The following is a 25,096-nucleotide window of genomic DNA, read 5'->3' as shown; positions in this document are numbered from 1 at the left end:
CAATATTAGCACGTGCAAACTGTGTGGGAAACATTTATGTGTCGAACTCTAAAAAACTATTCGGACCAGTCGGATGTCCTATTACTTGGTGATGTTTTCGAAAAATTTCGTCGAGTTGTTTTAAAACATACGGTTTGGATCCCGCGAATTATTATACCGCTCCTAGTCTTCGTGGGATTCAATGTTGAAATTTACAAAAATTAAATTGGAATTACTAACGGATGTAGATCAAGTTCACTTCATCAAAAAAGGTATTCGTGGTGGTATTTCTCAATGCTCATTACGCTATGCCGCAGCTAATAATAAATTTATGGAAAATTTTGATACAAATTTACCCCCAAATTTTTTAATGTATTGCTAACAATTTGTATCGGTGGGTGAAGTCGCAACCTATGCCTGTTGGTGAGTTTACGTGGCTAAATTAAAACCAAATTCAAAATTTCAATTTTAATGATGTATCCGATTGCTCTGATTTTGGCTATATTTAGATGTGGATGTTGAATATTGCAAAAATTTACATGTACTACACAACGATGTACCTTTTCCCCCGAAAACGCAATCCCACCTTATCACTCTAAGCCATGGATTGATTCCGATAATATATATTATTATTAATAAATAAGTGTTTATTTATGTTATCTATATTGCTTTGTGGTTTTTATCTCTGTAAAGCTTTGTGGTTTTCATAGTGATAAAATATATATAAAATTTCACGACGTTATTTTCATAATTTTAATTTAAGTTTTAATTCAAATCCAACCAGTCGCTGTTGCTGTCGCGTACACACATACACCACAACTATGAACTCAACAATATTTTACGCTGTACTACATGGAGTTTTATTAATTAAATTTCCTACTGAAGTTAAAAACGTATCAAATTGTTTCATTAGTGATTATACCAGTAAACCTAATAGTGATAATGAGTTAAAATGGTTGAAAATGATGAAATCAAACACTATCACCGTTGATTATGATGACTATGGGGATGATAGAGTTTTTCAAATTGTTCCTCCCAATACCACATTCAGGGAGACTATTACTTTCAAGTTACGGTACACGTTGGAAAATAATGACGTTATAAATGGAAATTGGATATGAATCTTATACAATACCAATAATATTTCATTGTGTTATATTAATAGGATACAACTTATAGCCGCTTCAGTAATTATATTTATTACCATTAGTTATAGTTGTATATTTTTTCCACTTGCCATGCGTGAAAATTGTACGATTTTCTCAACAATGATTTTAAATTGCATTAAATAAAATTGTTTAACTGTTATTTACTTAATTCGTTTTAATCTAACCCATCCACACCCCCACCGCTAGGCGCCTGCATGCACTCGCGGGCCGGAAGGTGCTTCACCCCCACGACAGTAGAAACCTACATTACCCACACAGCCGACACTCTCCAATAAATGGCGCACTCCATGACGTCACATATCACGTCACCCCACCTGTCACGCCACGGGCCACGTCACACGCATGCGCACACCAACTCTGTGACGTCAGCGCGCCGGAGCCAAGAGCCTCCAGAACTGGCATTACTATACTACTGTGGTAATAATTATGTTGTTAATACAGTTTGTATTGTTTATGAGGACGAGGACGCAAGAAGTTTATACGATGTTTGTTGAAACTAAATGGAAGAGTTAAGGTTGATTCTCACTATACGTGCCGTCTCCATTCCGTACCGGTACCGTTTCGTTTACGTAAAATATTATAGGCTGTAAATGAGTGGACGTATGCACACCTTCCGTTCCATTTACATACCGTTTCGATTCCGTTCCGTTCCATATTGATGCAAACATATTTTTAACGGACAAGCTGAGACGTGACGGAAACGTTATTGATAGTGGGGATACCGTTACGGTTCAGTTCAATATTTTATTGAAGTGCACTGAGTATAAAATTGTGTTTCGCGTTTACATTTTTCGTGTTTATTGTTATTGTTTATCGTGTAATTGAGATATGAATGACGAGAAGTTAATTGAACTGGAGAGGGAAAATAAGGCCATCTATGATCTAGAAAATTCTAAATATAGCGACAATCACTATAAAGGCAAGATTTGATCAGTTATTTCAAAGGAACTAAACGTCACACTGGGTAAATAAAAAGAATATTTTCATAACTTTAACTAATCATCTTATTACAAGAGTGTTAGTATATACATATGAAATGTAACTACGGATTGATATAATGGTAAACTTTTTAAATTGCACTCATTTGCCAGTCAACAGCTCCTATTGGAGAATTAAATTGTAAATGTCTCTTAGTTGAAACGCAGAAGCTGTTGCATTTCCTCCTTGGTGTGGCAAATTTTCTAAGATAGAGTTGATAGCTGTGAAATTGATTTGATAGTCTTTGATAAAATTATACAGTAAACATGTAGTTAAGACAATTTTATCTGCATATTATGGTGCAGATTTTAATCTTCTATTATAAAATTGAAATTTTTGAGCTAAAATATCAAAGGCGTTTTCGGAGCATCTTCGAGCACGTGATAATCTATAATTAAATATTTTCTTTGTTGTATCGTCTCGTTGTTGAGGAGAAGAATATGGTCTTAATAAATTAGGTTTTAAAGGAAAAGCTTCATTCCCTACTATCACAAAATTTGCCTTTTGGTTGGTACCGGGAAGTTCTACGGGATAAGGGATATTTAAATTATTTTGTTCTAAAGCCCTTCCTAAAGTTGAGTGAGCAAAAATGCCTCCATCGCTGTTTTTCCCGTATGATCCAATATCAACAGTAATAAAATTATATTGCGCATCGACCAGTGCTAGGAGAACTATCGAAAAGGTTTTTTTGTAATTAAAAAATTGAGAGCCGGAATTAGTTGGAGTTTGTATCACGACGTGTTTCCCGTCAAGAGCTCCCAAGCAATTGGGGAAATTCCAAATAGTCCAAAATTCATTAGCAATTCTTTTCCAGTCATCTTCCGTGGGTGTAGGCATCAACGTACGCAATGTTTTTTGAATTATTGCATCGCAGACTTCTTTTACTATATTGCATACTGTTGAATGCCCGGGTCTGTAGCTAAAACCTATTGTGCGGAAAGAATCGCCAGTTGCCAAAAACCTTAAAATTACAATATTTATAAAATATATAAATAGACCTTTTCGAATAAATACTTTTTCTATGCATAGGGTCGACTTGCAAAAATAGATGGAATCAGTTGAGAGATCAGTGGCGAAAAAATAAAAAAAATAAACTGACGAAATCGGGACAAGCGAGTAAGCCAATAAAAGAATGGCGATTTGAAGAACAAATGGGAATTTTAAAAACAATCAAAAATCAAAATTACGGAGAGATAGAAAATTTGAATTAATATGTAGATGAAGAAAATGTATTGTTATGTGCAGTAACATTCAATACGATTTTTTAGAGGACAGGGCTGGTTCACTTACCGACCATTGATTAACTACGCTATTAAATGTTCTTTTCTTCACTAGCTAGACTTCTGGTTAATCGGGACAGCCTTTCTTCAAGTCGCACAATTTGTTTTCACTTTCCCCTTCGATCGGTTTTAATACACAGTTCTCACTTATCTTAACGACACACGGTAATTTAAATTTTATTCATGGGTATGGTATGGACCGAAAATTAAATCACTCTGTCTCCAAAAATTGAGACCGACTTCTCAAAAAAAAAACAAGAACTGGTTCGCCCCCACCCTCAAGCAATGGAACGAACCAAAACCAAATAATAACGAAAATAAACAATAATGAGAAACTAATAATGTGATGCGTGAAAATGTATTATACAAAATGTATAACAATCGTGATTTACTGGTTTTATCAAATTCTTTTGTTAAACGTGCAATTTGAGATTATCATGACTTACCGTATGCCGGCCACGGTGGTCACACAAAAACGATGGCAGCTATGCATGATAGATTTTATTGGCCTAACATGAACCGCGATATAAAGAATTATTGTAATAAATGCGAGTAATGTAATCGACGAAAAACTCCAGCGCACCTACAAAAGGTACCGCTATAAAAATTTCCCAGAAAATGTATAGTGGTCCACACACAAAGAGGTTGTTGCCCACAGCATTTCCAACAGAATTTAATGTCATCCAACAACCAAGTGACCAATCTGACAATAAAATTGAGATAATAAGTGGTAATTATACAAACTCTACTCTTTTAAACAGAATATTATTAATTAGAACTATTTTAGATATTGAAGGTCCACACACACAGAGGTTGTTGTCCACAGTTATTCCAACAGAATTTAATTCTCAACAGAAGTCCCAGCAATCATGTGAACAATCTGACAATAAAATTGACGTAATAAGTGGTAATTATACGAACTCTACTCTTTTAAACAGAATTTTATTAATTAGAACTATTTTAGACATTGAAGGTCCACACACAAACAGGTTGTTGTCCACAGTTATTCCAACAGAATTTAATTCCCAACAGAAGTCCCAACAATCAAGTGAACAATCTGACAATAAAATTAAGATAATAAGTGGTAATTATACGAAGTCTACTGTTTTAGAGAAAATTTTATTTATCAGAAATGTTTTAGATATTCAAGTTATACCTTCTACGTCACAAGGTATCAAGAAATCGTATCAAGAAACAAACTCTATCTCAGGTACATTTTCAAGAATCTTGCCGTTAACATAGACATTAAAGTAAAATATGTAGACTTGTCCAAAATTGTTCTAAATCATCTATAGTCTCTTTTTTATTATCTACAACAATAATGTTACTATTAATTTATTTGTAGAGCCAAATATATTTGGTGATGTTCATAACAAAGATGAAGAATGTGGCTTTCAATTACCAATTAAATACGGTAGAATATTTTGTTCTTTTAGTGTAATTTATTATACGTACAAATTTTTTTCTTTTATTTTACAGTGTCCTCTATTTATTGAAATCGATCCAGAGCCTACAGGTAAAATATTTAAACTTTGTAGTTAATATAGTAATGACATTAATTTTGTTGTAGTGTCTCCACAAGAATTAGAAGACAGCCCAGCTTTGTCGCTTGCATCCACCTCCAGCTCTACAACATAAGGTACTACTTTCTATACATATAAAACAGATTGATACTTTTTTAATTACGATGGATTTGCTATGTTTGTATAAACATTTTTATTATTTTCTTTGTAGTAACATGTACACAAACACCAAAATCACTTTCTTCTGAAACACCACGGAAAAGAAAGTTGAGAAAATCAGTCAAAAATTTACGGAAGGAAAATGTTAAAGTTAGGAAATTACTTTCGGACACAATTATCGAAAAGTCTTCATATAGTATAGAAGATTTTGATAAGTCTTGCGACAAATTCTTACCTATACATCTGGCGAAATTTGTTAAAATGCAGGCAAGATTGTCAAATGTGACGTCAAAAGGGAGAAGGTACACAAATGCATACAAAGAATTTAGTATGCAGCTGTACTTTTTGGGGCCGCGCTGTTATAAATACCCACAAACAATATTTTGTTTGCCATCAACAAGAAGTTTGAGACGATTTACAGAACAATTAAAGTTTGTGCCAGGTCTTAGTAATGCGGAACTTTATAAAGCGTTAGAAGTGAAGGTAGCATCCATGGGAGATTTAAACAAAGATTGTATACTATGTATAGATGAAATGTCCCTTAAGGAAAATTTATTTTACCATATTGGTAGAGATGAAGTTGTTGGTTTAGTAGACTTGGGAAATGGTAAAAGGGAACATCAGTCAGCACGCAACGCCAACGTGATAAGAGGATAAGAGGTCTGTATGATAATTGGAAGCTTCCTTTAGGGTATTTTTTTATAACATCGACAACCGCACATTTTATATGTCAACAAATTGAAATATGCGTTAATTATACCCTACTAATTTTCAAAAGATGAAAGTTAAATTGGCGGCTCAGGTAATAAGCCATACAGTAGCCGGTGGGTTGGAGGTGTATGTCTCATTGAACGCCATGTCAAGTGACTGCACTGCCACAATTCAGATTTTAGAAAATTTTAACAAACTTTGACATTTTAAATTGTAAGAAATATGATGGCACTGAGGATGAATTTCTTAACGATATTAAAACATTATTAGAAAAAATAAAAGTCATAAGTAGAAATGGTAACGATGTCACCAACTCCATGAAATTTTTAAGGTGTTGGTTGGTTACCATTAATGGAACACAAAAACTATGGAGCTTAATAAAAGATAACGAACACAGCTACATTAAAACAAGATTCATCAACCAAGACTGCTTGGAGAATTTTTTTGGCCGTATACGAACACAAGGAGGTAATTCGGTGAATCCAACTCCTATTCAATTCGAGCGCGCTTTCCGAAAATTATTTTACAAAAGCTATTTTCATGGAGGCAATGAAAACTGCGCTGATGATTTTGCTACTTCCTTGGTAAAAATTAAAGATATCAATATTGCGGTTCTTGATAGTAGCGAATCATCATCACAAAAAACCACACCAAACATCCAGGATACTATTGATTGTGATTATAGAACGCAAACGTTACCACAACAAAATGCATTCACCTATGTAGGTGGCTATTTGGCAAAAAAAATATTGAAATTGCATGATTGCCATACATGTCAGCAATTGTTTGATGATACCACATTAGAGGCAGACAAATTCTTCACCTACTTTAAGGCATTTTCAACAGTTGATACGTATGGAATGTTAATTGCACCCAACCATCAATTTTTAAATTATATTTTTAAGTTAGAAAATAAGTTTTATGACATGTATCCAACTGCGCTACCTAAAAATGGTATTTGACATTTATTTTTAAATGAAGTGAAAATTTTCCTAAATTATTTCTTTTAAAATTGTTCATTAGGTTAAGGTTGTTTTACACTTTAAAATTCCAAAACAGAAATTTTAAAAATAAAAGTAATGAATTATTAAAATTAAGTATTTTAAAAAATATATAAATTTGAAGTATATCTTATTCATTTTTATTTATTAGTTTGTTTTCCTTTATGACATCTCCGTAAATATATTACTTAGCAAATTATTTCAGGAAAAATAAACGTGTTATGAAATTCGCTTGTCTTTCCAAATTATAAGATGGCGGACGCATTGTAAGTAGGTCAGTCGGTCACTCAATTCGAACCCTTGAACATGAAAGAGACCGCCGTCGCTGTCCTTTCTGGTTATTCTGTGGTACGGTGGTGGCCGGTGCCGGAACGGTCCAGTGTTGACGGCCATTAAATATGAACCTGGCTCTATTTGGAACATGGATGAGACAGGATTCTCTACAGTTCCAAACAATAATTCAATGGTTATTTCGTTGAAAGGAAGCAGACGTGTTGGCAAAATTACCCTGCTGGGCGTGGTAGCATGATCACCATGGCTTTGGCTGTCAGTGTTAGCGGGAACTCGATGACACCTTTCTTTTTGTTCAATAAAGTCAGAATGCCCCAGAGTATCATGGATGATGCTACACATGGTGCGCTTGGATTTGGTAATGGATCTGGTTGGATGACGCAGACTGAATTTTTAAAATTTATGAAGCATTTCATTCATCACACCAAGTCATCAAAAATTCTTCACCAACTCTTCTCCTGCTTGATAATCATTCGTCGCATCTTTCAGTTGAAGCCATTGACGAATTGAAGAACGGTGTGGTGTTACTATTCTTTCATTTCCACCTCACTGCAGCTACCGCATGCAACCTTTGGATGTATCAGTTTACAAACCGGTGAAGGGGTACTACGAGCAACAGTACAATGCGTGGAAAGTCAATCATGATATCAAGACATTTGCAGTCCGTCATACACCCGGCCTCGTTCGACAAGCATTGGATCTTGCACTCACTCCTTCTAATATAAAATCTGGTTACGGGTATATTCCCATATCATTCAAACGTTTTCACCGATTCTGATTTTGTACATGTCGAAATCAGTTGCAAGAATATTGAAGCGGCGTTAATCGAACAGCAGCTGATGTTGATGATCAACGACAATTTGTTTTAGCCGATTTGCCAGAAGTTACTGCTCAGGAAAAGATAGCAATAGAAAAGGGAACAGATAAAGACATTCAAATCGGAAGTTAAGCGTCTGGAAAATTCAGTAACAAAATAACATATACAGCTAGAGAAATTAAAACAAGAAAAACTAAGCAATATATCGTTACAACAGTATCAACAGTTAACATACATTTTGCAAATTCACTTAACCAAACGATGCCAATTGGTCGAAGATATTCTGAAGAATATAAAAAGCATTGTTGAAAAATGTATTTTATGGGGCCAAAACTATACAAAAATTTATTATGCGGTCTATTTTGTTTACCAACACCCAGAACACTACGAAAATACATTCAACACATAAATATAAAACCAGGAATGAATTGTGTAGTTTTTGACTGTTTACAATATAAAATGGAAATTTAAAGCAGAATGAAAGGCGATGCGTTCTATGTGTAGATAGAATATCAATCAAAGGACATCGTTATTATGATCTTGGTGCAGACAAAGTTATTGGTTTCGAAGATGATGGTGCCAATAAAACATTTGCACCCGCTTTAAATGCCACCGTGATCATGGCAAGAGGGATCACCGACAACTGGAAGCAACCATTAATGTTTTTATGGAGCCAAACGAATTATCCAGGAATTAAGCTGAAGGATATTCTTATATGTTGTATTCAAAGGCTCGACAAACTAAACTTACAATAGCTGCTTTAATAACCGACATGGGAAGCAACAATATACAGATGTCACACCTTTTGACACGCCTCATCTAATAAAATCCGTGAGAAATAATTAATAAAATATAATTTTGTCTTTGGCGATAAAACCGCTTCATGGAACGATATTAAAAATTTTTATAATGAAGACATAAAATATCAAACCAGAGCAGCGCCAAAATTGTCTGACATGCATATAGAGCCAATTGCATTTACCAAAATGAAAGTTAAACTTGCTACCCAGGTATTCAGCGATACAGTTGCAGCAGCCATGAATGTTTACTTACGTTTTGGTCAACTTCCTGCCTCTGCGTGTGGTACAACAGAATTGATTGAAAAAAATGGACAAATTATTTGACATATGCAATTCAAACTACGATAATGACAAAAAATTTAAACGCCCTTTTATTGTGCATTTAACTGAATGCGTCAAATTATTTTCGGAAATGAAGGCAGTTGAGAAAAATGAAAAAGACTGCACAAATCAAGTAAAATGTTTCAAATGCTGGAGGGTAAATATAGTTATACTTACTTATATTCTATAACAATATCCGCTCTACTTTTAATGTGGACAGAATTGAAATTACCAAAGGTTTATACTAGGCGTTTTAACCAGGACTGTCTAGAGAACTTTTTCGGTGCCATGAGGCAACATGGTAATAGTGTAAATCCTACGCCTATTCAATTTAAAAGCTTATTTAAAAAGTTGCTGTGTATTGACGTTATGCATTCCGGCACCGAAAATTGTGAGGCATATGGTGACCAAATTTTTTTGGCAATTTCTGACCTGTCAAAGCAAATTAACGATGACTCATTATCCAATGCAGCACCAGACAAGATAATCATTAAAACAACTTATCAGTCCGATGTTATCACGGAAAATACCACGACATTTGTTAGCGGGTATTTATTGAAAAAAACCTTGTTACAAATTATGTTATAAGATTATTCGCAAGAATGCGTTTGTATTATACATTAAAATTTCTAAATAGAAATTTTAAAAACCGAACCAACAAAACAAAAATTATTATTTGGAAACATAATTAAAATTATCTATGTATCAAATTATTCTACTCCAATTTTGATTGAGGCATGGTTGGAGGCGACGGAGACAGTGAAGAAGATTAAATTACCCTGGGGTTGTATATACGAGGAAAAATAGTTTATTTAAACTGGCAAATCGGTGCTAACGTGAAGAAGAAGCTATGGAAGGTAATAAACGACGTATGGATGGGGGGAGAGGTTTCCGGACAGGTGGAGGATGGGGATAATATGCCCACTGTATAAAAAGGAGAGTAACAGGGTGGTGAGCAATTATAGAGCGATCACCCTGTTGGACACAACTTTCAAAATTTATGCAAAGATACTGCTGAGGAGGTTGGAAGAGGAAATGGAGAGTTCTATATGGAGAATTGTTGGCGGCTGGGCAGGCGGGATTCAGGATTCAAAATTTCAAAAATTTTTTTTTCTCACATATTAACAACATAAAATTACTGGAATCATCCACAATGTTATCATTTAACATAGTTAATCTTTATACAAACATACCGATTAAAGAAACTCTTAACTTAATTAAAGAGATTCTAAATAATAAATTAAATAATGAAACAGATCGTAAAAACTTTTTCAAATTGTTGCAAATTTGTATGCAACAAAATTTTTGCACGTTTGATGAGGAAGTATATGTTTGCTAATATGTTGCTAATACCTCATAGCCACATTGGTCACCAAATGTGGCTATGAGGTATTAGCCAACATAATAATAAAATTATAAAATTAACTTTTGGCAGACTTTTTATTTTGCGTCTGTTATGTTTTGCTTCAAAAACAATTGTGTGCAAATATAAAAATAATAACAAATGAAATACAATTTTATGTTTTTAAATGGAGCTGCTGCCACAGCACGCTACAATAATAAAGGACTCCCCCCTCAGCGGGATCTTAGCAGACATCTTTTTAAATGAGATGGAAGATAAATATATTCTTAATGATGCAAACCCATTTAGAAATAATATTTCAATCTGGAAACGATATGTCGATGATATATTCATTATAATTAAAGATGAAAATGATAACACAATTAAAGAATTACATGAATACATTAATTCACTACACAATTACATAACGTTCACTTTGGAAATCGAACAAAATAATCTTTTAAACTTCTTGGACCTAACAATAAAGAAAACCAATGACGGCTTGCAATATCAAATATTTCATAAAAAAACTCAAACAGACATAGGCATCCCATACGACTCACACCATGATCACACCCACAAATTGGCAGCTTTCCGTTCATACATAGATAGAGCCTTTTCATCATCACTTACACCAGATCAAATACAGATGGAACTTTCAATAATAAAACAGATAGCCAATAATAACGGTTTTCCAAACGAAATAATAGAAAATTTAATTAAGAAACAGCAAAACAAAAATTTTATACAGAATTATACTAGTCTAAGTCAACAAAATAATGAAGAACAAATCACTTATAGATCCATAAACTATCAAGGTAAGGTTTATAACAAGATTAAAAGAATTTTTAAGAAACATAACATTCTCATCTCATGTAAGACGAACAACACTATTGGTTAAATGTTAAATAATGGAAAAGACAAAATTAATATGCTAAACGACAATAGGGTTTACAAACTCGAGTGCGGTACATGCAAAGCAACATACATAGGCGAAACAAGGAGAGCCCTACATACGAGAATAAAAGAACATAAAAACAAGATATCGTCGAATTCTGGTAGACACTTAAGCTTTAACGCAGAACATCAATTTGATGAGAACATTCATGCTAGAATATTACATCGTAAAAATAAAAGCTATATGTTAGAACTATTAGAAAACTACGAGATAAATAAATTCAAGAACAACAATCCAAATATCATCTGTCTAAATGACCAAATTCAACCTGTTTCTAAACCTCTATACACATACCTGCAAACACCATACACACCTCCTTCCAAAAAAAACCCAGATAAACGAGGATTTCAGACCATGGTAACAGTCTGAATATCGCAATGTCTAGGTCCCTTGGTTACCAAAAGTCCTTCCTCCCCTCTACCTCATAATCACTTTTACTCTTATCTCCCTAAAATCCAGTCCCTTCCTGTGTTGTTCAAATATATTACACTACATACATACCTTCTTCTAACATATTAAATTATTTAAAATTACATAATTACAATACATTGGATGTAGAAGATAGACAAATAATATACCAACTAATATTCAATGCATATTTCTTGTCCATGATGTCGTTATTATGTTATAATTTCTATTTCTGATGAGTTTGTATAAGATGTTAAGAGTTTTTAATTTTTGTATTAAAATAAAAATTAAAATTTAAAGAAAAATAAAATTTCTGATATTTTTATAATAATTTTTATGTACAACTTGTCACACGATTTCTACCGTAAAATTTGGTCTTATTTCGAAAGATTTTGATAGACATTGTTATTATTTTGTATTCATATTTTGTTGAATTTATGTTAATGTTGTAAATAATTTGAAGATTTAATATTTTGAATCTTTCGGGCCAATTTTTCAAGATGTCATTTATATAATTAAGTCAAATATTGCCAACAGATTTTTGTTTTATTCTATTTTTCCAACTTCACAATAAGAAACATAACCACGATTTACATATTTTCGCGCCTGAAATTTACACCCTGCTTGTTGCATCTAAAAGTAAATTAATAAGTTAGTATAATAGTTTACTGTGAAGGGTCTTTCAGATTTCACTTCAATGAGATCCCGTTTAAGTTGGTATTCGTTGACATAAGTTTTTTAGTTTTTTAATTTCTCATATTTTAATAATAGACGTGAACAAACATGTGTTTACCTATACTATTTAATGTAATGAATGTACCTTTTTGTAATCACAAAGGTCGATTTCCTGAAGATGACTGTCATACAGTCGAAACCGGTAGAAATCTAATTTTATACAATAAATATCATCGTCAACTCATTTTTTATCGTTTAAACAGTCAGCATGGTTGAAATCTTACATCGACAAAAATACGGAACTACGTTAATCAGCTAAAAACGCGTTTGAAAAAGACTTTTTTTGAATTAATGAATAACTCTGTTTTCGGTCAAACTATGGAAAATGTTGATAAGAGAGTTGATGTAAGATTGAATTGATGTATGAATATTGATTTATATTCATGTTCTCTCCCGACTGCTGAAAAACTTTTATCTCTTACCGAGGTTTACGATTATAAACAGGTAGTGAAGTTGCCCACTAGAATTACAGCTAATTGTTGAGAATTCGTATTTATTTATTTAGTCGTCAGTATTGGGTTGCCTACAGAGTAGGGGCGTCAGCGTTTTATTGTTAGGTGGGGACCTGCGAAGAATCGTACGTTGTTTTGAGTAGCTTTTAGAACTCTGTCATGTAAGTATCGCGTTCGCTCGGCTCATGTATTTCTCATGTATCGAGATCGAGTGATTATAATAACACGTGCTTTGTTGAAATAAACGTTGATCAATGATTTTGTAAGCGTTTTGTTTCCGAACCATCGTGGAATGTAAGACCGGTGGTCTTATGATTCGCGACATTTAGTGGCGACCGTGACAAACCATGCGCGTGTTGTGTCGCCGTGAGTAAGCGTTTTGTTCTATTGTTTTTCCGGTGAATTGAGCTTGCGACGAGCCGCCCGCATTTACTTTTGGTGAACGTACGCAACAAGAGAACAATGGAACAGAAGAAGAGGCACAGAGGAGTTCTCCGTAGCATGTTTACGAAAAATATTACTGAGCTGGAGAAGCATTTGGATGTCGTGGCGACAGTTGACGTCAGTGTGTCGTGGGGGCTACTGCAAGATAAACTCGACAAATTAAAGGTGGCTGATTCTGAAATTTATAACCTGATGCTTGAAAAAGACGCAGCGGAGGAGGAATTATTAACAGAAATGGAGAGCGTCGAGGTTTACTTTTAGAAATTCGCCAGAGCAAACCGACGATGCCAGAACTTGATGAAAGGTAACGAATCTTCCCCAGATCAACAATCCGTTGTATCAGAGGGGAACCCAACAGGTATTCGTAGATTTAGTTTACCAACTATTGCGTTTAAGACCTTTAATGGCGATATAAAAGACTGGTTACCGTTTTGGGCTCAATTTCGAAAAGTGCATGACGATCCGAACATAGATTTGAACGACAAAGTAGAGTACTTGATTCAGGCCACAGTGCCGAATAGTAGAGCTAGAAATTTAGTAGAAAGTTTTCCCGCTACCGGAAAGAACTACGAAAAAATGATCGAGTCCTTGACGTCAAGGTTTGGACGAAAAGATTTGCAAGTCGAGGTGTATTTGAGAGAATTATTGAAACTGCTTGTACACAACGCCATCGACGAGAAAACAATGGCATTATCAATGTTGTATGGTCAAATCGAAACGCAACTACGCGCACTGAAGACATTGGACATAACTTCTGACAAGTGCGCTGCGATGATTTTCCCATTGATAGAGTCATGCGTACCCCAAGATTTATTACGTGTGTGGCAGCGTTCGTCGCATAAAAAATCCACGACTCCCACCCAAGCGTCAATTCTTTAGCCCTTGAAAATATTTCTATCATTGCATCGGGTTCCATTTTACCCGCGGAGACCGTGTGATTAATGTCGCATTCCTTCTCATGGTCTTGCATCCAAATTTGATACTCTGATAAATGAGATTTATTTTTCCACAAAGCACATGCCTTATAGTATAGTATCCTGACTTGATACAAATATCAAGCACTTTCTTAGAGTAGTATCGTATGACTGTTACTACGCCATGTAACGAACCTGAAGTTTTATAATGTGGCGATAGGATATAATATAAGGCAATCTTGAGACCTATTAAAATAAATAATAAAAAAATCGATTTTTTAGACCTCTACACTGTTCTATCCCCTTAAGATGCATCACATGCCGTCCAAGTTTCAAGTACGTACACTCGTGATCTTTTTAAATGAAAATTAAAGAAGGATGGCTAGCTCGGAGTCGGGGACGGTCGGGATGGTTTACTTTGAAACCCGGCGCAAGGCTAAGGGGCCGGAGTAATCATGACAGCCAAATCAGGTAGAGAAGAAGTCTCGCCCCGGGTCTCAAAATAAACCAACCCGAGCGTCCCCGACTCCGAGCTAGCCATCCTTCTTTACTTTTCATTTAAAAAGATCACGAGTGTACGTGTCTGCGGATGCTTTCTTTCGCACGCGATAAGGACCAACATATTTAATTGCATCGGATAAAATAAAATTACGACGCCATACCAACGCATTAGGTTCAAAATTCACCTATCTATGCCGTAAATTATACCGTTCACGCGACCGTTCCGATGCTACAGCGATTCTCCTATATATTTTCTGATATAATTGACTGAATTCCTTATTACGTTCTATAATGGCAGTCTTCGTAAACCCTTTAATTAAGTTTTTATGTAAGTTTCCATCTAAAATCATTTCTTTCCCGTAATTTACGAAATACGGAGTGAACTTAGTCGTTTCGTTTCTAGCATTTCTAACAGCACAAACGATTTTTGTTAAAAATTTGTCCCAATTCTTATCGTTGTCACTAACGTATGTAGTCAACATAGTTTTCAACGTCCGATTAATTCGTTCAGTAGGGTTTGCTTGAGGATGATAATACGCGGTATATTTGGCTTTCACATGCTAATTTTCTAATAATTTACCGTACTCTTTCGACCTAAATTGAACACCGTTATCTGAAACTATCGTTTCAGGCACCCCATATGTCAAAAATACTTCTACCTCTACACATTTTACCACGGTGGCTGCAATAGTCTTTCTTAACGGAAAGCATACTGGAAACTTACTGAATACATCAAATATCACCAAAATATAACAAAATCCCTTATTACTTCTAGGTAAAGGTCCTATTAAGTGTATACTTAAATATCTCCAAGGTTTATCTGCCTTTAAATGACTTGACATATTTTCCGCGGGAGCTTTTTGCTCAACTTTCGTTTGTTAACAAATTTTACAATTTTTTATATACCGTATTACGTCCGTCTTTAGTTTGAGCCAATAATAACGTCTCGTCCATTTCGAAATAGTCTTAAAAACCCCCAAATGTCCCCCTGTCTCAGCTACGTGGTGATATTTATGCAGAAGCTCTGATCTATCTTTGTTTCCCACTACAATTCTCGAACCTTCGTCCATTATCAGATTCGGATAATTCGTTTTCACCTGTTTATACATTACGTTATTCTCTACTCTATATTACGGATATTTATATACGTTCGCTAAAATATTTTGTTTTAGTTTTTCTAACCAAGAGTCGTCCGTCTCAATTTTCGTGAATTTTCGTTTCAACCTCGTCAATAATTACTGGCACAGATCTTGACAATAAGTCGGGTACAACATGGTCTTTTCCCTTTCTATGTTCGATGGTGAAGTTGCATTGCTGTAATCTAATCGACCATCTAGCTAATCGTCCACTTGGTGATTTTAATCTATTTAGCCACACCAACGAATAATGATCCGTAATTACTCTAAAATTTGACCCTTCAACGGTCTAAGTCGTTCGATGGCCCATAATACTGCGAGACATTCCTTCTCGGTTGTGCTATATTTCCGCTCTTGATTAGTCAAAGATCGACTTAAGTAGCAGATTACTTTTTCGTTCCCGTCAATTATCTGAGTCAAGACCGCGCCGAGTCCAAATTCTGAAGCATCTGTTTGCACCACAAATTCTTTTTCAAAGTCTGGAGTCAATATTGGAGCCGTAATAAGTTTTTCTTTAATTATTTCCCAAGTCCTAGTACATTCCTTTGTCCATACAAAATTTTTACAAGTTTTCTTTAATAATCCGGTTAGAGGCGCTATTATCTGTACATACTTTATTTAAAATCTCAAAATGCTTTTCCTTACTCGCAGTTACAATAATCACGTCATCCAAATAAATAAATACGTTAGGGTCCAAATCATTTCCTATCACTCCGTCTATGAATCTCTGCCACGTTGCAGGAGCATTCGATAAACCAAACGGCATACGAGTGAACTGAAAGAGTCCGCGATTAGGAACTGTAAAGGCCGTATACTGTTTGCTCTTCGCTACCATAGGACTCTGCCAATATGCTGACTTAATATCGATACTCGATAGATATCTCGCATCCCTCAATCGATCTAAGGCCCATGAAACTTGTGGTAAAGGATATGCGCCGGATTGTGTTACTTTATTGAGCTGTCTGTAATAATAATAATAATTTATTTGTGATGTCCACACTATTACAGCATTTTCACACGTCAGGTTATATTACGTAGATATACATAAATGAAAATACACAATAAACAAATACATGACTATTTGCAAATACATGGTCAAATTTAAAAATTAATAAGTAAAATAAAATAAAAATAAAATTAGGTATATACATGTATATATATTTTGAAGGAGACTGATTACCAGCAGTAAATATTGGTGGGAAATTAGTGTTCATATTAATTGAAAATCATTGCTTACAAATTCGTCGTAGCTGTAGAAGCCTTTAGCAATCAAGAATTTTTTGATAACAGATTTAAAACATTTGATGTCCAAATTCTGAACATGAGGAGGCAATGCGTTTAAAAATCGGATACCGTGGTAGTTACAACCATCTCGCGCCCTCAACGTGCGACTGAAAGGGACAGCAAGCCCGTATCCATTCCTTGTGTTGTACTGGTGACTATCGTTGTTTTTTTATATTCATTCAAATTTGCCTTCACGTGCATCAGACATGTAAGAATATAAATGCACGGAAAGGTCAGAATACGTAATTGAACAAATTTCGTCCTACAGCACTTCGTGAATCCCATACGGCCTATTAAGCGCACACATTTTCTTTGAACTCGGAACATATGGTGTGCATACGTAGAATGTTCCCAACACAAGACACCATAAGACATGTAACAACAAAAATTTCCGTAATACGCCATAATTAACACCTCAAGTGATACCACGCCCACCAACTTTCGCAGAGCATATATGCTTATATTCAATTTTTTTACTAACTCCATTATGTGACTCTCCCATGTTAATTTTGAATCTAATGTAATTCCCAAATATTTTATGGGAGTCACGATATGGTTGGGCTGTTCTCGATTAAGAGAAAGGGGAGTCTGTGTCTTTGACTGATTAACACTAAGCGAATTTGCAGTAAATCAGTCAAAAACATTTGGGATTGTCTTTTAAGACCATCGGTTTGTTTGTGTATACAGATGGTAGTCGTGTCATCAGCATACAATATGATGTTCGTCTTCCGTGATAGACACTTGGGCAGGTCATTCATGAAAATAATGAATAGTAAAGGTCCAAGTGTCGATCCCTGGGGGACTCCACACTCAACAAGTAGCTTTTCGGATATTTTTGAGTTGTAAGAAATATAGTGAAAACGATTTCTCAAATAAGAGCCTAACAAATGTAAACTTTCATTTGTAATGTTATAATTGCGGAGCCTCTGTAGAAGCAGATCGTGGGAGACGCAGTCAAAAGCCTTGGTTAAGTCATAAAAAGAGGTCTCCGCAAATAATTTGTTCTCAAAACACTGTTGTATGTGACCGACCAGTGCTCCAACTGCCGCGGTTGTCAATCTACCTTTCCGGAATCCATACTGGAACTTATTCAACAAATTATTGTTCTCTAAGTGACTTGACAGTTGCCGGTGTAGAGCCATTTCGATCAACTTACCCAATACCGGTATTATTGATATAATTACTTACGTCGTTATTATCAAGTTATTTCTCTAAACCTGAAAAGTGGACCAACTTGCATATCATCCACAAAATTTACTACCCCTGCAATTGAGGAAACAGTTAATGTACCAATGCTCCCAAAATACTCGTTGAAATCGGTAGCTGTTAGTGAAGTTATTGACGAATTTCGTTGTTTCTTTGCGGGATTGCCTGCGAAAATTATTGCCCAAGTTGCCTTTTGTACGTTTCTAGAGTTTTTAATATGATTTGTGTTTGGTAACCCTTTACTATTTAAGATAGCATTTTTGTAGACTTTTCTATGCTTATTCAGCATTTGTTTTGTGACAAGTCGCGGATGTTGCTTATAGAGGGACGTTAACATTTGAAGTTTATTTCTCAAATTTCTTATATATGTGTTGAACCAAGGTACGTTGTGGTTTGCACATTTATTTTCAACTAAAAGAGTCTTTTCTGGAAAACACAAGTCATGGGAATTCGTAAGTAATTGGGTGAACTTACAGAATTTTTCATTCACGCATTGATTATCATTAACAAAAGAAAAATCTATGTTTTGAATACAATTATAAAACTGATACAATCCTTGTGTAGTTAGAGGTCTATGTTTAAATCTTGTTTTTGGTATGTGAATTTCATTTTGAATTTTAGAATAAAATGAAATTGCCAGATGATCAGACATGCAAGGCTCAATTATGGAGACAGAACAATCAGTAAGATTTGTGAATATATTGTCTAGACACACGCGGTTGCGAGTGGCCTCAAAGTTTACTCGTCTGAGACCATAGGATTCACAGAGGCTGCATAACCGAACGTAGTATCATTTAATTTATCAAGAAACAACTTGTAATTTCCAGGTGGTGAGCGATACGCCGTTAATATTTGTGTTTTATTTATTATGTTACCAGCAGTCTCCATGTTCTTTTCCACACTCTAGGCATACAAAGTAAGCAATTTATATGAAGAAAACGCATTAGATAAGAAAATAGCTACACCCCCACTCTCAAAAACTGACCTACAGAATTGAGATACATTTGTGTAATTCTCTATTACAAAGTTTTATGAGTTGTTATCCTGCAAAAAGGAGCACATTTCATGTCGTTTATTTCGGAGTCCTTGTATATTATAATGCAATACTTTAAGGTAATCAGTCACCTCTCTTTGTGAATCAGTATTACAGACAGCACGTACACCAGTAACGCCAAATTTTAAACGATTAACATTACAATTATCATCATCAACATTAGTTACATAATTTTTATCACTGACTGACCATTGTGAAAATACGTATCATTGCATTGAAATGACTTTAAATTACAACCCTTACTTAACTTATAGTTTTGACGTTTTTTAATGTGTGCGAACATTTAAAAAGGAATTGACATCAACAAAACAATCAACATTTTTAATTGAATCCTTAAAAAAATCAAACATTCTATTGTTATGTTCATAAATTTTCTCATTTAAACTGTGTTTACCATACCAGTAAGGAACCGATACATAAATTAAAGTACAACGGTTGTATAAATATTTAGTTTTATCATATACATCCTTTGAAACCTTAGTGTCACTCAAAACGTCATTGGTACCAGCCATAATTATGGCATAATCATGTTGATTATAGTTAGAGAAAAGTTTTTCAGCATCTTCCAGAACATTCATTCGAAGTTGAGTTCATGGAGGCGAAAGATTGCAACTAAGTACACTCTGTGTTTGTTTAATTTATGAATTTTGTGGGTTTTGCGTGACCAACAATCTTAAATCAAAGTGTATTTCAAAGTTCATAACAAATATGACGAATGGAATCCTGTGTTCCGGTGTAATTTGTTGATATTGTGAGTAAATCTCGCGTTTTATTTCTAGGTACTATTAATCTCGAGTCTGTAAGGTACAAGTTTCGGGCGGCTTGATACGGCGAATTTAATTTGTGGTTTAAAAATTGGTGATTTAGAAAAATGGATACTCAGCTCTAAACGTAGATAATTTGAAGCTTGTTGAGCTACGTAACATATTGTGTCAATTGGGAGGCGATACGACCGGCAATAAAAATGACTTAAAGAATAAATTAAACCAAATTTTAAAGTTAAAAAATATATCTGACCAAAATACTAGTATGGAATCAGTAAATGATAGCTCCGATAGTGTCGATAAAAATCTTAAATCTCTACCGGCTCCGAATCGATACGATAATAGCAACAAAAAACTGGTTTTTCGCCTACTCAATAGGATTGAATATCTTGAAATCCGTCTTACTAAGACTCTGAAATTGAAAAACAAATTGAGGAACAAATCTGCTAAACCTAGAACTAATAATCAAGTTGTTGCTGTTCCTAATACTACCGGGCGCAGATCTATGGACATCCGGAAACCCCCGGTAAGAAATGTTGAAGTCAATAACCAGCCAATCGGAAAGAAGCCCAACAGTTCTGCGCGTCCAGTCCCTAAGCCAGACCTCTAGCTGGAACAACCCTCTTATAGAAAATCTAGAGTTCTGATCCTAAGCGATAGCCACGGGCGACACTCGGGAAGTATCTTAAGTAATCACCTGCCGAATTCTGACGTTTTAACAATTTGCAAACCGAACGCCACCTTGCAAAGCGTAATACTAGATTCTGAGAATTTATGTAAAGATCTCAATAAACAGAACTTTCTTATTATCATGGGCGGATCAAACGACGTGCTTGCAGGTAAAACGATTAGTCCACTTGTGTTTAAAAAATTAATCACTTGTGTAAGTTATGTAATGTTATATTTTTATCGATTCCCTTTTGGTGCCAGCGTCCTATTTTAAATAAAATGATTTTCGAGTTGAATTGTAATATATATGATGTAATAATGAAGTATTTTAAAGACGGTTGTGCTTACATAGAAACTAATTCTTTGATAACTTACTACGACAAAACTCGGCACGGTTTGCATCTTAATCACGCCGGAATATCTAAAGTCTTTGAACATGTTGCTACTTTTGTCAGGGACTCCTGTAGGCGCTATGTAAATCATGATAATCTAATAACCGTAAATTGTAAATCTGCGAGTTCTTTTTGACAATTGTCTTAATCTGACTTCGGGGGGACGACACACGTTTAGACTTTTACATTATAATATGCAGGGTTTGGTAAGAAAAATTAACGAATTCGAATCTTACTTAATGAGCAATAGTTTGGAGGTGTTATGTTTGAATGAACATTTTTTGAGGGCTCCTGAGATTTGTAATTTAAAATTTTCCGGTTACTCGTGTGTATCCCACTTCTGCCGTTCCAAACATAAGCGTGGCGGATCTGCTGTTTACATTAAAGAGGACCTTGCACCTGCTGTTTGCCCCTTGCCGTTTGATTTAGTCAATCTTTCCAACGAAATAAATTTTGAGATTGCAGGCGTCGATTATCAGGCGGTACAACTCTTAACTGTGTATAGATCACCGCTCGGCGATTTTCAGATGTTTCTAAGCAAAATGAACGCTGTTAAAGCTTTCATACACACGCATTGTTATAATTACTGGCGACTTTAATGTACGCTTTTAGTTAGATAGTAGAGAGGCTCAGAGTTTGTGGAACCTATGCGAATCTTATGGTGTGCGCAAATGTGTTAATGATTGTACCCGTGAAACGTCATATCTAGACAACATATTTACCAACCTTGATCCAACTCTGTTTTTGGTTAATGTTATCGATCCGTCCATTTCTGATCACCTAACCGTTTCCTTTCAAGGTGACTGGTTGAGCAGTTCTCCAGTAATAAAGAACCGTATCATTTGTAGACCCATTACAGACTAGGGTCTCTTCCATTATTATAACTTTCTCGACTCAACTGATTTTAGCTTTGTCAGTGATGCTAATTTACATGTAATCGATAAATTTTCATTATATATTGACTTGATTGTAGATTCTTTTTATCTCTGCTTCAGGGAGAGAACTAGAGTAATCCACCATCTTAACGATAATAGACCGAAAATATCCTGGTTCAACAATGAAATTAAGTCTGCTAGGAATGTACTTGACTTGCTGGTCGATATCAACAGACACCGGCCAACGGTAGTGTCGAGAGCTCAGGTCAGGTACTATAGAGACTTTTACCGGAAACTTATTACTGACTCTAAGAAAAGAGCCAACAGTCAGCACATTGAAAACTCAGGAAACAAGCAGCGTGCTATTTGGGAAGTTATTCGGAACACCAATCCTTCAACTTGTGAACGTTCGTCCGACAAACTCACGGCCTCTAACCTAAACGCATACTTTGCTAATGTGGCCCAAAGTGTCCTCAATGATATTAATGATAACAATGATATTAACATTCCTACACTAAACCATCATAATGTCTCCTCGGGTCCGTTGGTCAATGATCATAATAATAAACTCTTCGAATTTAAGCCGATATCTTATAACGAACTACGTGACATAATCTCAAAATTTAAAAATTCGATGTCCATTGTATTCGTCATTCGGAGACTGAGAGACCTTGTCCCGTTCAATGTTGTGATGAACACATACTACGACTATTTCTTCAGCCACGTAGCGTACGCGTTAGTTTGTTGGGGTCACTCCGCCCATGTGGATCGTGTTTTTGGTGTGCAGCGAAGATGTGTTAGAGTTATGGCCGGTCTAGGCCATAACTCTATTATTCTCCATTGTCTCTTATATATCAAGGGTAATATCTCCAAATTTAAAACTCTTAATACTTATCATAATTACTACACTAGGGCGGGTGATACCTTAATTACGGACTATTCTCGAACGGCAAGGGGCAGGGATGGCGTCAATTATTTTGGCATAAAATTCTACAATGTCCTTCCGAAACACAAAAGATTGCTAGACAGTAACAATTTCAAACACAAAATGAAAAATTATTTAGTGGCGAAGGCCTTTTATACTGTTCAGGAGTTTTTGACCAATGATTTTGATGACTTGCTATGACCGGTGTGTCGCCTCCCAGAAGCCTTTTTCTTCTTTTTTTGTTCTTTTACTTACGTGTTGTTACTTATTACTACTTTTAGTGTACTTACTATTATTGTAAATTGTATTTTATGTTTATTGTATTATTTTCTTTTATGACCTGTGAAAATCACTTATTGATGATTGTGGCGAACATCTGGACGCCAGAGAACTTTCTAAACCGTTCAAAAAAATCTCTCTCCGATCATCTGGGCAGGACACCCTTTTGGTCCAGGCAAAGGGTTCCCGGAAAACTTTCACCGGAGATGTTACTGGACGCTCTCCGTGGCGAACATCTGGACGCCAGAAAGCGTTCGAAACTATTCAGAAGAACTCTCTCCGTACATCTGGACAGCAGACCCCTTTGGTCCAGACAAGGACTCGAAGAAAACTTTCACCGGGGATGTTACTGGACTCGGGGATAAAAGGAACCAGGATCGGCCCGGAGAGTTCAGTTATCAGTTATCAGTCAGCAGTTACCGTCTTACCGTCGCGTTGTAGTTTTTGTTCGACAACCCTTTTCGAGTCTACACTTTTGTTAATATTGTTGTAAATAAAATTTTGTCGTTGAAGACATTGGTTTTCCTAAAACTTCCTCTCGCTACCATCAAAGCATTAGCCCCGCAAACTGGTGACCCCGACGTGATCGATAAGTAGCCGAGAGTGAAGAAAACCACCGACGATGGAACCCGAATAAATCAAAAATCAAGACGACGCTGCCGACGCCAAACACTAGCACGATGGACCATCAACAGGACGTAAATGCGCAGGTACCACATATTAACCGTGTTGCGGTGAAGATTCCACCATTCTGGGACGCGGATCCGCAATTGTGGTTTATCAACGTGGAAACGCAGTTCGCTTTGGGACAGATCACCGCCGACGACACAAAGTACAACTACGTGGTGAGCTCATTAGACAAAAAATACTGGGCAGAAGTGCGGGACATTCTGTCCAACCCTCCGCCAACGGGCAAGTACGAAAAATTAAAATCCGAACTGATCCGCCGATTAAGCGTAACGCAGGACCAGAAAACGCGACGATTGCTGGAGCACGAAGAAATGGCTGGTACCGTCATCCCCGACGACGTGTTACGACCCCTGTGGTGTGACCGGTTACCAACGTTCACACAGGCTATTCTAGCGTCTCAAAAACAGAAAACATTAGATGAGTTAGCGGATTTGGCGGAAGCCGTGGCCGACGCGAACCCACGAGGCCGCGTCGAAGAGACCGGTGTCGTACTGGTGTGCTACCCCTACAGGCGATGCTACAACAGATGGCGTCCATGAGCACCGCTCTTTGCGAAGTTACGGCCACCTTGAAGCGAATCGCGGAAACCAGTGCGCGTCGCGAGTCGCAATCCGGACCTTCACGGAGTTTGGGATGAGCACAGTACATTCTCCAAGTGATGATTTGTAGAGCCATTGGGTGCCTCTACAACAGCCGCAGAAAGAACTTTACTATTTGCGACGATTGTATTTTTTTTAGCTATTTTCGTATTTATAGAACTAATAGGTGCCCCTGCAACAGCCGCAGAAACAACATTACTATTTACGATCTTTGAATTTCTTTTAGATATTTTCGGAGTTAATATTATCTTCTGTTTGGTTTCATGTAGCTTGCAATCCACATTATTGTTTTTATTTGTGTTTCCATTATTTTTGTTATTTTTTAGCGACTTGGTCAAACGAACAGCCAAGAAATTAATGATTTGTTCTAAATAATTGATTTTATTTATTAGTTTTAAAATAAGTTTATGTTTTGGTTTATAAGCCACATGATATCGTCT

The 25,096-nt window shown here is 35.8% G+C and overlaps 2 protein-coding genes across 2 annotated transcripts; one reads left to right on the top strand and one right to left on the bottom strand.

The window, feature by feature from the left end:
* Positions 1 to 2,420: 2,420 nt before the first annotated feature.
* On the bottom strand, positions 2,421 to 3,899 carry LOC111419350 (uncharacterized). The gene is made up of 2 exons (XM_071198933.1): positions 3,853 to 3,899; positions 2,421 to 3,087 (listed from the first exon to the last, which is right to left on the bottom strand). The coding sequence occupies exons 1-2, from the start codon at positions 3,897 to 3,899 to the stop codon at positions 2,421 to 2,423; spliced, it is 714 nt and encodes a 237-aa protein (XP_071055034.1).
* Positions 3,900 to 24,047: 20,148 nt separating this feature from the next.
* On the top strand, positions 24,048 to 24,596 carry LOC111419352 (uncharacterized). Its single transcript, XM_023052132.2, has one exon. It carries the CDS (start codon positions 24,048 to 24,050, stop codon positions 24,594 to 24,596), a length of 549 nt encoding a protein of 182 aa, XP_022907900.2.
* The last annotated feature ends 500 nt before the right edge of the window (positions 24,597 to 25,096 follow it).

This window comes from Onthophagus taurus, chromosome 8 (assembly GCF_036711975.1).
Source record: "Onthophagus taurus isolate NC chromosome 8, IU_Otau_3.0, whole genome shotgun sequence".
NCBI classification, from domain to species: Eukaryota; Metazoa; Arthropoda; class Insecta; order Coleoptera; family Scarabaeidae; genus Onthophagus; species Onthophagus taurus.
The sequence above is the reverse complement of the archived record's forward strand: the minus strand, read 5'-3'. Positions and strand labels throughout refer to the sequence as shown.